Here is a 16,710-nt window from a genome sequence, read left to right on the forward strand (position 1 = left end):
TTCACTCATGACTTCACTAATTATTGCTCAAATCATGAAATACTTACAAGAATATAGTATGTACATTGATAGAGACATGTATGTTGGAATCGTACAAAACTGAAACTCATAAACATTAGGAATGATTTTCTTTATGTTTACGTGTTTTTAATTTGCTGCATTTTATTGGCTGGCCACTCTGTCACTCAGGAGGGTAAGCCAACGGGCGTGGAGGGCTTTACAACCATTACGTCAGACAGAGTATTAATACGCGGCCTCATCCGTTTTTTTCGATAGAACTCGTTTTGAGCGGACGCAGCTGTGTTGTTAACGGCAATTATTTTTTATAATCAACTGATATTAAAGGTAAGGACATTTGTTTCTGTTAGTAATGTATTGATTAAATGAATTGTTATTACTGTGATAGGAGTAGTGGTCGTCTATTTTATTTACAGGCGTTGTTAGGCTAATATGTCGACTTGCTAACGATAGCACTAGCTAAAAATAGAACAATGGAGTCTCTCAGGGTTGACGTTATCGTCAAACGACGAGATTAAAATGCTCTACTGAAACGGGAAGACATACATCAGCTAAAAAACTTGCTTATGTTTCATGTTGAAGTCTCTGTTGACAGTTTATACAAAGCAGCCGTTAGCTAAGCTAATTATGTGTAAGCTAATGTCGGTGAAGCAGAACCAAAGCTGTATGGCCTGAGATAAAAGGAGAAGCTGAAAATGGCGAAGTTGAAAAGCAGAGCCTGACTGGCTGGTTCAGGCGACGAGTGTTTTGACGCCATTGTCTGTGGTTGAAGTAGGCCTCAGAGAGAGACTAATCGTTGATATACACGATTACGGCAAACATATCTAATCTAAGTAAATTGAATTTATATAAAAACATTTCAGTGGCGACTTTTAAATTAAGCATCGCTGATACACTGGCGAAGCGTTGGTTGTATTCCTGGTAAAACCCGGCGCCTCCCAGTGGTTTTAGCTTTGGGGGAGGGGCTGTATTAAGTTATAGCTAGGTTAGCATGCTAGCCTAACAATCATCACACCTGTACGTGACTGGTTTAGTTCGGTTTTGCTACACTGAGAACTGTTACTATACAAGGCATATATTAAAATGCATTTTCCACCGTTTTAGCAAGTTCGAGATGGCCCGTACCAAGCAGACAGCCCGTAAGTCTACCGGAGGAAAGGCGCCAAGGAAGCAACTCGCTACCAAGGCTGCCAGGAAAAGCGCTCCGTCCACCGGAGGAGTGAAGAAGCCTCATCGTTACAGGTACACACAGCTTAAATTTCATTAATTCTACTAACTTGTTTGTAGCATGCAGTATATTACAGCACACAAATGTACACTGTGCATAACATGCTGTTGTCGTCTAGGCCTGGTACTGTGGCTCTGAGGGAGATCCGTCGTTACCAGAAGTCCACTGAGTTGCTCATCCGCAAACTGCCCTTCCAGCGTCTGGTGAGAGAAATTGCCCAGGATTTCAAGACTGATCTGCGCTTCCAGAGTGCTGCCATTGGAGCTCTTCAGGTAAATAACAATGGATTAAAATTCTTGCAGAGAAGTACTAGCGTGCAACATGAGCAGAAATAAATTAATAACTTTGTTTCCTTTGTCTTTTGACAGGAGGCCAGCGAGGCTTACCTGGTGGGTCTGTTTGAGGACACCAACCTGTGCGCCATCCATGCCAAGCGTGTCACCATCATGCCCAAAGACATCCAGCTGGCTCGTAGGATAAGGGGAGAGAGGGCCTAAGTGGCTGGTGGCAGCATTGTCACAACAAATGATCCTATTTATCGTACTTAACCATTTTGTGGACATTTTATTTCCTGGGTTATTTTTATAAGTTCTTTTTGAATTTTGTATTGTATTTTAGATTGAGACAATACATCAACCATTCCATAAGCCTGAGTATACTTTGGGTATAACAGCAGGACTATCTACCTGTTCCATCATGGGTCATTAGCCGTGTTTCCATAACTGATCTGATTTTGGAAAGAAATCTCAAATTCTGCAAATTACCTGAATTTCACAAATTTTTATGCTTGTTTGTGGTGACTTTTGGCGCATTCAAAAGTTGATGCGCATAATTTCTGATGTAGCTAACAATTGACTTGCAGCTATTTTTGCTTCTTTACTTGCCTTTGCATTTGGACATAGTGGAATATGGCCACTACCAGCTATCATTAAAGAGTTACAGGTGGCCCAATTGAGAACAAAACCTGAAGGCCTCCTTTAAGTTTGCTACAGATTTTCTTGACAATATGGAAACATGGCTACTAAATATAACATTACTGCACCACTCAAGTTCAGTGTGGGTATTGGGCTCCTTCTGGGGATGATGTTGTCTTTGGCATTAGGATGAATTCTTCACATCTTCCATGGGAGGGCCAGGGTTTCTTTACCCATCTACCACAAAATGCCAGCATGTCATGTTCAATAGACCTCGCTGTAGTGTCAGGGTATTGGCTACCTCAGTTGATCCTCTATACTCGGTGACGAGGAGCATGGCAGACCCTCTGTGTATTTTTCTGGATCGCTTTTTACATGTTTTTCCAACATAAAATCTTGGCAGCTACATTTAATACTATTTATGAAATGTTGTCACATGTCTTTCTATTAAAGGTCTTTATGAGTAGACATATGCGTGTTCTGCATTTGATTGGAAATGTATACTAGGCATTCAGACACTGATGCTGTGTGCGTGATTCATCACACGTTTTATTTGCAGTTGGTGTTTTGTCATACAAACCATTCAGTATGTTTGAAACCAGTTGCTGCAAAAGAAAATACAAGACACTTAGTGTTTGGGCTACACAGATTTGTTTCACTTGACTGTTTTTATGCCTCACCAATACGGCAGACTATCTCCTCACACTCCTTGATGGTGCTGGCTTTGAGGACCACACAGCAGAAGCCTGTGGACTGAGGAGTTTCTGGGGAGTCTCTGTGAACAGAGCCAATTGTGCTTAAATGACATCTGGGCTCAACCAATGACAATTCATCTGTAAAGCCTTGTGTGTTGCATCACCACATCTTGTCTCTGCAGTGTGTATACCTGCAGACTAAACTCCAAGCCTATATTAACATGGATGTGTGGAAATATGTTTAATAATAGATATACTCCTAATTACCACATTTATTCATGTCTACTGTGATATCAATGATAACTTTATCATATGCAAGTTTTGATTTATATAATACTCACGCCACACAGAAGGCAAATATTGTATAGTCTGGTTGAGCAAATCTCCCCACACATGAAATCTCTGGATAATGATGCTCAAAGAGCTCCTGAGGAAGCAAGACAATCGGCATGTAATTCCAGGAGAACTGAAGTAGTGGCAAAGTGACACCAGTTATTAGTTGTGAAGGACAATGTGTCAACTTACCAGTTTACTGTTTCTGTCTGTGCACGTCAGATGTGTTTCCTTCATATCTAAGAGCACATCCTGCAGGACAAAATACTCTGAGTGGATGTAAACATGTAAGGGCTTTGCACAACATGACAGACTAACATTCATTAAGCCAACGTGTCCTGAGGCAGGGGTGTGGGTTCATTACCTTGCTGGGCAGGTTTTTCTGCAACACTTGTGGGATTGCATGCTGCAGCACCTCCTTGCCTCCAAACTATAAAAGGATCAAACCATGCCAGTTATGGGAGACATACACACAATGATTTGACATCTAGAAAATTGTAAGAGCAAACTACTTTTTACCATTCCAATGTTTGCTTTTCCCAAGAACTGCACAATGTACACAATCCTGTTGAGAAGAGGCTGGTCACTTAGCAGCTTGTTTCTAAAACATATCATAAGGTAACACAGAGACGAATTCTGATTTGAAACCTGTCCACACTTGCCTTCCCTCTTTGAGACACTGTGACGGAGGAGGCTTCTGGTCTCTACTGGAGGTCTGTTCGGAGGGAGCAGGACCGAGCTGCAGAGTGGGGTTCTCCACCCTCAGAGCCCGCAGGAGTTTAATAAGGGGCCGATACACTGTTCCATCATGGGCCCTCCACCTCATAACACGGATGGACAAAGGGCAGCCCTTCAGCCGAGACAAAACCACACCTGCCTATGCAAAAAGAGAATGTATGTTATACGACTGTATGTGAGGAGGCTTCTGAGGTTTGTACAGTAGCAAATCTAAGTACAATGTTGAGAGGAGCAGTTTTTAAAGTATACAAATAGTTATATGGTTGTCAAGGGTTTGACTGGCCAGTGTCTCGTACAGTCTGTTTCTAACGGACATGATGCGTGTACAGAGCTCACCGGAAACTCTTCATTAGTTCTACCGTACTAACAGAGCCGCAGAGAAGCTGACCATAAGCCCTAATGTATAATGTATCGTTAAATTCTATATCTTTCAGAACACATGGAAAAATAGCACAATTAGAGACTTCTTGCTTTCAGTGTTGCTGTTTTCCTTTAGTAAAAAAAATCTAAACTTCCTCATTTTGGCCTTATCGTGCCTTCAAGCAGGGTCATGTTTACCGTGTTAATAAGTACAGTCCAGCTCACACCCATGCAGGCATTTTCAGATTTTCTAGCTGATTAAAGAACTGCTCAAGGTGGGGGCAGTTATGCTGGGAATTGCACAATGTCACAAAAACGACAAAGTATAAGGTGTTCCACTGGAACTGGTGCAATAAAATGAACAGGAGAATCTGGCTACCTATGGCAGTCGGTTCATGTAAACAGCTGTGATCAGGCGACCTACATAAAAACACCTGTGTGGGTGGCATGCAGGAGCTTTATGCAACATACTCATGTATTATTTTTTCTTGGCAGATATTTATAGTAGGAAAGGCAAAGCTAAACACAATAAAACTACTGATTTCTGAATATCGCTTTGCTACTACAATTTCAGGGTTCTGGTATTGTTCATGGTGGCTCACTGCCAAAGTAGTATGATTTAGTGGGACAACAAAGCCATCATAAATATACTGTGACAATATGTTTGTTGTGTTGTTTGTGAGACCTGCAATGATTTAATGATCACTTGCCAACTATTTCATTAATTGCCAACTATTTTGATAAAAAACAAAAACGGAGGACGTTGTCTTGGGCTTTGGAAAACATTCATTGACATTTTTCACAATTTTCTGACAATTTAAAGGCCAAACAACTTGTTGCCTACAAAAAATTTATCCCCAGAGTAATAAAAAATTATCTTAAACTGGAAAAGGACTATTGTATGGTTCCAATTACGTGACATGAATGGTCATTAGGTTTAGTTTTGCCTATCAAGGTCCAGCTGGTAAAATGTCTACTTGTGACACCTTTAAGAAGCTTCTAATTCAAAGCTAAGTTCACCTCACAATGTTTCCTGCTTCATGCTTTGTGGGAAGGCACAGATATCAGCATATTCTCTCAAAAGATCCACCAGACCAATGTAAAAACTGTCATTTCTATCACCGAGACAGTTATTATGCTAATATACTGTATATTTGAAGATTTTCTAACCTGCCCATTTTTAGAATTTCTGAGCGAGGTCCCGTTGATCTCATCAATAATGTCACCAGGAGAGATGAACTTGTCGACATGAGCCTGACTGCCAGGCATCAGGTCAAGGACGAAGACACGTCCACTGAGATACCTGACAGGTGGACAGAGAGACAGATGCAACAGGTTGGAAAGATCTTTATATTAGCAGACACTGCTCAATAGAATGAGAATCTACACTGCCTGGCAAAAAAAAAGTCGCACACTCTAATATTTCATTGGACCGCCTTTAGCTCCGACAACAACACACATTCACTGTGGCATCATTTCAATAAGCTTCTGCAATGTCACAACATTTATTATTGTCCGGAGTTGCATTCATTTTCTACCAAGATCTTGTATTGATGATGGGAGAGTTGAACCACTGTGCAAAGTCTTTTCCAGAACATCCCAAAGATTCTCAGTGGGGCTGAGGTCTGGACTCTGTGGAGGACAATCCATGTGTGAAAATGACGTCTCATGCTCCCTGAACCACTCTAAGATGATGGTTCACCACTGTCCTTCAGGTTTTAATAATGGGTTTCGACGGTTCTTAACCCGATTTTAGTAGTTTCAGAAATCTCCTTAGTTGTTTTTTTTGCTTGATGCAGGCCAATAATTTGACCCTGCTGAAACAGATCAACATCCTTTCCACAGCGAAAGGATATGTCGTCTGACACAGTTGTTTAAAAAATGAGAAGCTAGTCACTGCATCAGCTAGCGTTAAACAAGTTGTTGTCAGCTGAAACATATTCATCACTGCAGTAATTATGCAATGGAAGGCTCCTATTTGCTTAGTTGAATCCAAGTGGTGAATTTTTTTTGGACGGGCAGTGTGCTTCTGTAGAGTTAAAGATACAAACCTCAGAACCATCCCTACCTCCCGACAGGGCACCACTTCATACAGCTCACACACCTGAAAACATACAGAGACAACTGACCTTCTGCTGGATCTCACTACACTGCTTCTTATGTCGCTGCACCTGCGTATTTTCAGACCAGTAAAGCTATAATAACATTGCTGTGATGCTGTGACTTGTGCAATAGTAAACACTGTTCTTACTGGTAGAAGCCAGCTCTCATCCAGAAAACTGCAGTTCTGGGTAAAGGGAACAGAAATGGTTATTAGTGTTGAAAATGCTTGTTTACAAAGTGATTTCAAAGAACAGTGGCTTTAATGTAGTCAATGTTGTGTTTTAGAGGAAAGAAAGTGGCTTTAAAAATATATCAAAATGGCATGAACAGTGCATTTAGAGTTTTTCTTTGCAGAAAGAAGCTGTTGCCGTCTGACCTCCATGTCCAGTTTGAATTCCATGTGAGACAGGACCAGCAGCAGTGACATGAAAGGCTCTGGAAGAGGAAGAACAGTGCCACTTAAAGTCTGGTGTTGATGTTAAGCTCCAGATGGCGGTGGTGACAAGAATTTCCTCAGCTTTGCTTAAAGCCATTGCACTTAGTGGAAACAGTCAGATCAAGTAAAAAGTCTCACCCACAAACTCCTCATTCCTGAGAATTGATAAAGCTGGGCTATACCACTGGAGGGGAGAGAAACAATATGAATCAAAGCTGTTTGGGTCTATTAGACAGAGCAGTCTATAAAAATGTTCTTTTCCCTGATCACCAACAGACACACGTTGGTAACACTGGTAAAATGTATCTATCTCTGAATACATTTCAGTGGAAATGGTGTGTGTGTCTGACCTCCAGGACTCTGGGTGTGTGCAGCAGGTGTGTGAAGAACTGTGGCAGGGTCTTGCGGCTGAGGGCCAGTCTGAGCAGGTAGCGACCTCGGCCCTGAGCTGAAAGCAGCTTCCTGCAAACTCTGGTCTGCTCAACCACCAAGGACAGGGCAGACAGCCTACACACAACACATCAGCAGAGAACACAGGCGTTAACAGGGCTGAGATGGTAGGAATCGACCAACTATCACTTCCAATATTTAGCATTTTTTGTTATTAGTAGCGTTATTTTAAACTCATTTTGGATCAGATTTATTAATCTAAAAATGTGCTACTTTTGCTCTGATGCAGCTGCCTCTATCTGTCTGTAGTTATCAGTTCATCTAAGCAGGATGTTCATACCTGCCGCAGACATCTTGGTGTGGAAGTTGTTCAAAACACTGCCAGTAATCTCTGTGCACCAGACTGAGAACTGGCTCTGGAGAGGAAACAAAACACAACCAGTTTGTACAGCAAAGGAGTATTTCACATTCAGGGCTTCAGACGATTTATTATTAAAATACCAAAATGTATTACTGTAATTCTGCCACAAAATACTCTGATTTTTAAAAATCTGTTACAGTCTTTTCAAGCATGAACTGACATTCCAAAAATAAATGATTTCAACATGTTTGTGACACTGACGTTGGAGCCCCTTCCTGAGGATCAGCTCTAGGAGCTCACAGCAGGAGGCGAGGTGTGGGTTGGAGTCTGTCACCATCTCTCCATCAGCCTGCAGGTTCAGGACGCACACTGTGAGGGGAAAAAAACACGCAATAAACAGTGAACCTGCTGTCAATCTGCACGACAGTGAGCAAAAATACACCACCGTTTTTCATCATCGCCATTTCACTCATGGACACAATAAACAAGATGATAACAGGCGCGGCTGATGCGTTTTGGGGTGTCTGCAACAGAAATAAAACCCCAGTTGCCACGGCAGAAACACGGGTTGTTTGTATTGGAGAGTGATAAGGCGTCGTAAAGATGGACGCTGCGATCAGCTGAGATGATGATCCAACAACATCCCCCTGCCATCATCTATCATTGACGCTTACCCTTCAGAGTGCCGAGCAGAGGGTCTCTGGGTGCCATGTTGATCAGCTGTGATCAGAGCCTGTCCTCGGAGAGAGACGCTCCTCCAGCCTCCTGTCATTCACGCTCAGGGAGACACGCTGTGATCACACTTCCGTGTAGCTCACATAGCGAGACACCTTCCGTTCATTCCACAGTACAAACCTGACAGAGAGGGATGAGGACACACTGACGGGTTCATTAGATCTGCCAAGTCTTTGGAAACATCGAAGAAATGAACAGACGGAGCTACCTGTCAAAGCATCAAGGGTCTTGCCGACGATCTCAGGCCTTGTCCACACGTAGCCGGGTTTTTGTAAAACCAAATATCCTTCCCCCTCCGTCTAGAAAAAAACTTACGTACACACCACCTCGTTTTTAGAAAAAAAACTTCATCCACACCTAACCGCATAAGTGCGTTTTTCAGCACATTCATAAGCATGCCGGACCTTTAGGTGGCAGTAGTTCCCCAAATCCTAGCAAGGTGGTGAAGAATAACCGTCCTTAACGTCGTCCTTCTGTGTTGTTGAATGTGGAGCGGTATCTGGTCTTGTAAAAACGAGCAAGTAAAAAGCGCCTGTACAAGAAACAGCGTCCAAAACCTTGTGAGAGCATCCATACTGTTACCGAATGTAAACACAGGTCGCATATGTGACGTAAGCACATATTTTGTCGCAGGCGGTGACGTTTCGAAACGCAAAACCCCGGTTACTGATGTCCACATGCAGACGCATAAAAGGGAGAATTCGCAAATCCTCCCTTTGGTCGGAGTTTTTAAAAAGAATCGTTTTTGATGACGTACATCTACATTTTCGTGTGGATGATAGGCCGAATCATAGAAAAATATCTTTGTTTTGTGAGATACCCGGCTACGTGTGGACAAGGGCTCAGTCTGAAGTAGAGCCGAGATACCACCTGATTATTGACTGTAGTGACATCTGCTGTTCTGCTGCCAAACATACACCAACCCTCAGATTCAGTGTGGGCTGAAGGCTGCCGCCTCGTTTTACTTTATATTTTATTTTCACATTGGCTCCCTTCAGTGCCTTTAAGATTAAAACGCAGCTGAGTCTCTTGAGGTTGTTATATAAACTGATATATATCCTGACATGGGAACTTTATATTTGTGGTTCCACCTACCACTTCATTCTGGTAACACCTGTTGTTCTCGTTAGCAGACATTTTTTCTACCACCTGGTGTTAACAAAAATACACCATTTGGTGTACAAACGAAACTCCAGTGCAAAGCCGATTTATTCAATATTAAATACATCCATATTTACATATACTACCGTTCAAAAGTTTGGGGTCATTTTGAAACGTCCTTATTTTTGAAAGAAAAGCTTTTTTTTTTAAATGAAGACATTGTTAATGTGGTAAATGACTATTCTAGCTGGAAATGACTGATTTTTAATGGAATATCTACACAGGGCATTAGGTCAAAACTCATTTTAGTTCAGGGGCCACATTCAGCCCAATTTGATCTCAGTTTTCATGTTGTAAATTCTAAAATACTTTCAAAATCATCAAAGATGTACAAAGACGCCAGCTAGGTACAGTTACATGATTAAAAAATCACTGATGTAGAAAAATAAAACACCACAGATTTCTACAACCCATAATGTACAAACATACACAGAAAATGATATAAAAAAAGAAGCAGGAAATAACTGTTTGGGACAGTGTAGTGTTACAACAATAAACTATGGAAATATGGCAATAATCCGCGCATATTTATTCTCCTTTATTTCAATCTCAGGATAAATCTTAGTTATGTTTGTTTATTTCACAGGGATATTTAATTAATTATGTTTTTTTATTGAATGAAGATTGGTCTTTAAAGGAACATTTTTACTCGTATAATGCAGTCTACTGTTTGCCAAAAAGTGATTGCTGCTCCCAATATTGTTACTGAAAAGCATCAAAATGGATCGATTTTATTCATGATAACTATAATATTTCAAATATAACATTTAAAAGAGCCCATAGAATAATTGCGAAGGGATATTGTTTTATTTCATATATAAAATCCATCCTTATATCATGTTCATTACAAACACATTAGACATAACAAACACACACCTAAAAATACGATATACTATAATACTATAGCCCATAACCATTTGTGTAACTTAAAAAATATAAAGTCACAATTTATTTCGTAACAAGAAACGTTAAATTGTTACAAAGACAAAAAACTCTGAGTATTGACACGTTCTGACTGTTTAATCCAGATAAAAACATCTATAAATTGGACATTACAGCTTTAACATGAAGCATGCAGTCAGTTTTTCGTCAAAGATAAAAGTGAAAGATTTACAAAAAAATTTTCAAACTGTATGGTTGAAACGTGTTAAAGTATACTTTTTAACATATTAAGTTTGATATGGCATACAAATATGACAAATATGAGCACGAATTTAAAAAAAAAAGCTATGGGTAAGCTCTAACCCTAGTTCAAAGGCAAGGCTTTGTTTTTACACTTGTACATTCACACATCTAGCAGAGATTTGAACCTCTCATTTACTACCAGTTAGTGCATTTTACTATGAATTATGTCAGAGAAATATGTCTGAAGGCAAAAAGTGTGTCAACCCACCCAGGTCTCCTCCTCTGCTGTCTTCTTAGGTGTTTCTACCTCGGCGAACTAGTCGAAATTGTCCTCAGACGACAGACCATAATAGCAGAGCTCCGTGTTGCCTTGGTGACAGGAGGTAAGATGGCGCCCTCTGCTGGCGGCCGTTTGACGCTGCCGCTCAGAGGCGCATAAGAGCGCGCGCTGTGCCTCTCTGGTGCCGCAGTAGTGGATGAAGCGATGAAGATGATGATGGCGGAGCTTTAAATCAGTTTGGTGGAAACACCACAGAGGAGCTGCTCAGAGTTACCTGACGACGGGAACATTCTCTCATAACAAGGTCAGACTTTATTTTTACACTAAATTAAATTGAAGAAATTAAATTGAGAAAAGTCAGTATTGTGTTGTTGCCAGCTGGCTAATTAAACAGTTTGCCTGCTGGCTAGAGATTGTTGTCCGTTTTTAGCCGCCTCATAAAGCGAGGGCTGCTTTTATTTGTCCACATTTATTTAAAAATGATGCATTTTGACAACGAGAGCAGAGAATAACCTCCAAAGTGTGGTGTGTATTTGTTATTATTGTATCTCCTGCTGTGTGTTGCGTTGCTGTGCAGTGTGTTTGTTTTGGTGCTCACTTGCAGGCAGAGGTTGGTCTCAGTCTCAATATAGAAAGTCACTCCTGGGTTTGTGCAGCAGTGGCACCGGTGGTAATCCTGGATTTCCTCTAATCTTCCGGCTCCTCTGCCACCTACAAGCTCAGCCTGCACCTCCAGAAATAAACCCAGCATCTAACCAGGAGGCACTGTGTTGTTATCACGACTACCATTTGATAGACCAGCAAATCAGTGTCACGCTCCTCCTTTTTACAAAAAACTTAAAATGGGCTTTTCTTTGGGCAACACTGTTTTCCTTTTTTAATTAGTTAACAGGCTCAGTGGCACCGCTTGACCTTTTCTCAGGGTTTCCTGCACATGTCATGGCCTCTGTAAGCTAAAGTTAGCCTGGACTGTTTCTGTGAATTTGTGACTTTTTGTGACTTTGAGAAAACAGTCAATTCGTAGTCATTGATCATCACAGAGGAAATATCTCTACTATCAACCAATCAATTAGTCAAAATGCAGTTTTCACATTAAAGCAGATGAATACTCTTCATTCCTAATAAATTAAGGATGAGATTAGAAACATAAGAGAATATAGACAACACTGAATTCACAAATTCAACAGAAACTGCTCAAACAGGTAATAACAGATCAGTGAGATATTGCTGATTAAACCGTAAAATTCAGTTTCTGGCATTGGATGCAGTTTTTTTCCCCCCAGAATCCTCAGACGCCCCAAAACAATATCTGCTCCCCAGTGCTTGGAAAGTCAGTGGCAGCATCCTTGTGGCTCAGCTGCCACCCCTACATCACAGAAAGAACAGTAAATCCCCTCAGTGCATCAGAGTGGCGTGCAGGGGCGGACTGCTGAATCAACAGCAAACTGGTCCAACATTCCCCCGCACCCTCCGCAGTGTTTAAAAAAGTGCTCTCTGCTGCTATCTCACATCTCCTTGGGAATAAATTTCCAATTTCAAGGCCATGATCAAGCTGTATTGACTCACACACATCAGGAAATCCTGTACTGTGCAATATTTTTTGCCTGATTCTACATTGTTTCCGTGTTTGCTAACGCTGTATGGTCTTGTGTGTGGGTGCTGTTTCTGTCCTCCTCCTCCTCTCCCAGTGATAGCTCAGAGTATCTAATAATGAGCTCTCTGTGGATTTTGAGTGCAGAGCTGTGAGGAAAGTTCTGCAGTGCTTCTCTCTCTCTCTCTCTCTCTCTCTACACACACATACCTTTTTTTGCCACCTCTCATAAATTAGCGCTTTCTGCTCTCTCATCGATTTGTGGGGGCGACAGGAGCTCAGTCAGCTGCAGTTGGGCTCCAGCTTCTGACAGAATGAGTGCCAGCGTATTAAAGCTGCTTTATTATCGTACCACAGGGCATCGGCCTCGCTCTCCAGCTGCCAGCATGATGAAAGACTGCCTGCAGTTCCTTATTGAACCGGCCAAAAAGCTCAAAATCCGGCTCAAGGTATGCAGCTCTGTTTTCCTCTGATATTACTGTTTCTTGCCAGTACTAAATCTGTACTCCTCCCTCCAAAATGTACCTTTAGTCATGGTTTTTCCCTTTTAATGTTCTGCTTCTGTGCTCCAGGAGTCTCGTAAGAGAGTTAAACTCGACAAAAAGGAGCCTCTGGTGGAAAGTCAGTTATTTATTATGGAGCTGGCTCGAGAACTCAACAGAATTTGCCAGGTAAGCTCTTATCCTCTCTGATTTAGTTCTACCACCTACATTCACTGATTCTCATTTGTATCTCTCTGTACCTTAGAGGTCGAACGTCCTCGGCCACATCTGGACCAGCGAGGACATCTGGCCAGCAAGTGTGTGCCGGGATTTTATCGTTGAATGGGCTGCTGTGCTGGAGAAGAAAGTACAGGTAAATTATAGGTGCCATGTATTTTTTCCAGCCACAATATGTAAATGAACTCGCTGTTTTCTGAATGTTCTTACACATTTGTACTTTTTATTCAGTCGAAGATCATCCCATCTGACTACCAGTATGAGAAGCCAGAGAAGAAGGACTGGAAGGGACACCTCCTCTGCATGCTGGAGTCTGGGGGCGAGTACGATATGGGACCCTACAAAAGGGTCATCATGGATTGGACACGTGACATTAAAAGCCGGCCTCAGGTGACTATATCATGGTGGACAACAACATGTGTCGGCTTTCTTCTTCCTGCGGCTGGTTGGTGATTAAAGTGTGACCCAGTTCCCTGTTTGCATCTGATAAAGATGATTAAGCTAAACCCTGCCCTTGACAATCATCCCATCATAATCACAGTGTGCTGAAGCTATGATCACAAGTTAGAGTAAACACTGTAATTACAACGCTACAGTGGACGCTGACCAGCAATGCTAATTGTTTCTAACTGGTTGTGTGCAGCCCACCGTGTGGCCAGGGGAGCCGGTGCTCATGATGCTGGACGACCTGGAGTTCCAGTGGAAGAGGGGCCGCCTGCCCAACCTGCTCCCAGCCATGGAGCTCGTCATACTGGCTGTGATGAATGCTGACAGCCCCATAAAGGTCTGGATGTTTGTCACAATCTTCCCTGATTAGACTGTGTTGAATATTCATCTGGTTGGAGGAGGACACTGAGTAATCCTCTCTGCTTGAATTCATTGCCAGTGGTGAAATAAACAGTGCACTAATTTAACTTGAGGTCAAAAACATTGTAAACATCCATGATGCTCTCAGATCAGTCATGGTGAACATAATGTATACACACAACATGCCACCCAGTCATGCTAATCTCTTTAGCTTATTGTTCATGTCACCTTGGCCTGCTTTAGAATGATGCACATGTTGTCTGCCTTTCTATATACGGGAGTGTAGGAGGATGTGACGAAGCAGTGGCTGGTGAAAAAGCAGAGGAACCAGAGAGTTGGTGAGTGGAGCTCCTTGATTGGAGATTGTTTGAAGCATCTCTTGTTAACCTGGAAACACGTCTAATTTTGACATCAGCAATATACAGTAAAGGATGCTACAGGTTGCCCTCAGAATGCTGAACATCCATCAATAATGTGTGAATTGCTATTGATTATGACATTATGTGTGCATGCAGCAGCACTATAGACTTAATCAGCCTCTGTAGCAGCAGTGAAATTTGCTTTCCATCAGAGCTAATCTATCGATATGTGATTAGAGGATAGTGCATGAAAGCAACTTGGGAAAGGAGCATGTAGGAGGATTGAAACACTCGATTGTCTCCTCGTAATCACAGTAATGGTTTGTCTTCTTTCAGACGCTGCCCGCTACATCCCCCACAGTGGTGAGTGCAGATCCTTACTGTTGTTGAAGTGAATGATCATTACATTAAAACCCTGCAATATTGTCGCATATTGATTTTTTTTTGGCAACTCTGGACTGGATAATATGATCTGCAGTCTATGCCACAATAAATTGTCATATTCAGCCTCTTTCATAATACATCATTATATATTTCCTCACTGTGTGTGTTCAGTTTAGAAATGTTTGTCAGTCCAGTTTGACAGTTCAAGGTGCCAGGACTAAAGGTGGTTGGTTGGTTGTACTTCAGTCATTTGTTGTCGCAATTAACAGTTTAATCATATGGAATTCTGAACTGAAATTTCCAATTTTCACACTAAACTAAGGCCAGGTCTATTGTGTTTGTTCTATTTGACCAGTATCCCTAAAATACTTACTTTATAGTCCAACATAACACACAGAAACACAGCAGCGACTTTTTTCATTTTTTTGTTGATCAGTACTAAGAACATTTTATAGAACAAAGAATGGTTGAAGGGACCATAGAGTTGACTGGGGATTCTTAGTCACTACAAGTGACTCCTTTCACCTCACATGTAATCTTTTAATCTGGTATTATTTTTTAAATTATTCTAACAGCTTTTAAGAGTGTCTCTTCTATTTCTTGACAGTGTGGAATTGGATTTGCGATGCAGCAGGTATGGAAATCTCTCTTCTGTTCTTCATGATACGCTGATATCAAATTTGGCAGTTTGTAATCTCTACATCCTGCTCTATGACTTCACAGAGGACGTCACCCTGGACTCAGAATCTGCCCACCCAGACCTGCTCATCTCCGGTGATGAAAAGCGTGTGAGGTGCGGCCTGGAGCGCCGTGACGTGCAGCGGAGCCAGCAGCGCTTTGATGGCTGGTGGTGTGCTGTGGGTCAGGAGGGCTACGTCTCTGGACGCCACTACTGGGAGGTGGACGTGGGGGAGAGGGACTGGAGGCTGGGCGTGGCCAAAGCATCTGCCATGAGGCAAGGCTTCCGCTCACTCAACACCGATACAGGCTACCTGACCCTCCGTCTGGAGAGAGGCACAGATCTGAAAGCCCTGACTGTGCCCACTACCCCCTTACAACAGAGCCTGGTGCCCAGGAAAGTTGGAGTGTATCTGGACTATGAACAGGGCCAGCTGTCCTTCTACGATGTGGAGAAGCGCTCACACCTCTTCACCTACAATGAGAAGTTCACGGAGGAACTGTATCCAGTGTTTGGGACTGTGGAGGTGGTCAAAGACCTGGTGATCAGGCCTGCAGATGTCAGACAGCCGTGCCTCTGCCCCGGGCCCTGCCTCTGGACCTGAACTGCTTAACACTCCGATCACTCTTCAGTCCTGATGCTCAGCAGCTCATCGAGTCTGCACTTTTAGTCTAGTGAATTTCAATGTTGTGGACTAAAAGTCTGACTCTCTCTGTGAGTTGCTTCGAGAGATCTGGAACAAGAACCGCCATTTTTTTCTGCATTACACTTTCTGTTACTCTGCCTTCATGGAGACGTACAGTATTTGACTATTTGTACTTAAAAGATGAATGTTTTAATATTGTCAGGTGGAAACCTCAAAAACAGCCTCGTTTCAGCTGTTTTTTCACACTGTCCAATATGAGATGTATGATATGAGATGTAGAAATCCAAAACTTAAGTTGGAAGACTTTCATGCCACACAATGATATGGAAATGTAATTTTTTATTACAGTTTTTTATTACTTGTAGATGAAAAACAGATTTCACAAATGCAATATTGTGAAAGCGCTGTGAAGGATGTGTGACCAGCAATGTAGAGCCTGAGTGCACTCAAACAGGCAGATGAGTACAGACTGGCCGACGCATGTCAATAGTTAACTCCTACTCTGATTCTTTGTCTCAAGCTTCCTGCAAACATTTGTCAGGCATGAGCTCGTTTCTGCAGCTGTGTTTGTGTTTGTGTGTGACATATAAAGATGGCAACGCTTCTGTTTTCTTCAAACATGAATAAATTAACTGCAAACGCTCCATC

At 42.0% G+C, this 16,710-nt stretch overlaps 3 protein-coding genes across 5 annotated transcripts; 2 read left to right on the top strand and 1 right to left on the bottom strand.

The window, feature by feature from the left end:
• Positions 1–207: 207 nt before the first annotated feature.
• LOC111570549 (histone H3.3A) lies at positions 208–2,628 on the top strand. The gene is made up of 4 exons (XM_023273383.3): positions 208–345; positions 1,123–1,260; positions 1,365–1,518; positions 1,615–2,628. The coding sequence occupies exons 2-4, from the start codon at positions 1,133–1,135 to the stop codon at positions 1,741–1,743; spliced, it is 411 nt and encodes a 136-aa protein (XP_023129151.1). The 5' UTR covers positions 208–345; positions 1,123–1,132; the 3' UTR covers positions 1,744–2,628.
• Positions 2,629–2,689: 61 nt separating this feature from the next.
• Positions 2,690–9,091, bottom strand: si:ch211-250n8.1 (uncharacterized). 2 transcript variants are annotated; one of them, XM_023273381.3, is made up of 17 exons: positions 8,520–9,091; positions 8,251–8,431; positions 7,838–7,945; positions 7,556–7,631; positions 7,176–7,332; positions 6,964–7,009; positions 6,766–6,824; positions 6,538–6,573; positions 6,338–6,390; positions 5,457–5,589; positions 3,851–4,065; positions 3,708–3,753; positions 3,553–3,618; positions 3,381–3,440; positions 3,197–3,282; positions 2,841–2,935; positions 2,690–2,765 (listed from the first exon to the last, which is right to left on the bottom strand). In XM_023273381.3, exons 2-17 carry the CDS (start codon positions 8,285–8,287, stop codon positions 2,731–2,733), a joined length of 1,308 nt encoding a protein of 435 aa, XP_023129149.1. In that variant the 5' UTR covers positions 8,288–8,431; positions 8,520–9,091; the 3' UTR covers positions 2,690–2,730. The 2 variants fall into 2 exon arrangements, with proteins under 2 accessions (XP_023129149.1, XP_054860606.1); XM_055004631.1 differs by lacking the exons at positions 8,251–8,431; positions 8,520–9,091 and having other exon boundaries at positions 6,355–6,390.
• A 1,953-nt stretch (positions 9,092–11,044) lies between these two features.
• Positions 11,045–16,706, top strand: zgc:194990 (uncharacterized protein LOC568410 homolog). Of its 2 annotated transcripts, XM_023273388.3 has the most exons (10): positions 11,045–11,181; positions 12,826–12,917; positions 13,041–13,139; positions 13,216–13,323; positions 13,419–13,577; positions 13,831–13,971; positions 14,281–14,332; positions 14,690–14,716; positions 15,345–15,371; positions 15,461–16,706. In XM_023273388.3, the coding sequence occupies exons 2-10, from the start codon at positions 12,855–12,857 to the stop codon at positions 16,018–16,020; spliced, it is 1,236 nt and encodes a 411-aa protein (XP_023129156.2). In that variant the 5' UTR covers positions 11,045–11,181; positions 12,826–12,854; the 3' UTR covers positions 16,021–16,706. The 2 variants fall into 2 exon arrangements, with proteins under 2 accessions (XP_023129156.2, XP_023129155.2); XM_023273387.3 differs by lacking the exon at positions 11,045–11,181 and having other exon boundaries at positions 12,768–12,917.
• Positions 16,707–16,710: the final 4 nt, after the last annotated feature.

Source organism: Amphiprion ocellaris, chromosome 18 (genome assembly GCF_022539595.1).
Source record: "Amphiprion ocellaris isolate individual 3 ecotype Okinawa chromosome 18, ASM2253959v1, whole genome shotgun sequence".
Lineage (NCBI taxonomy): Eukaryota > Metazoa > Chordata > Actinopteri > Pomacentridae > Amphiprion > Amphiprion ocellaris.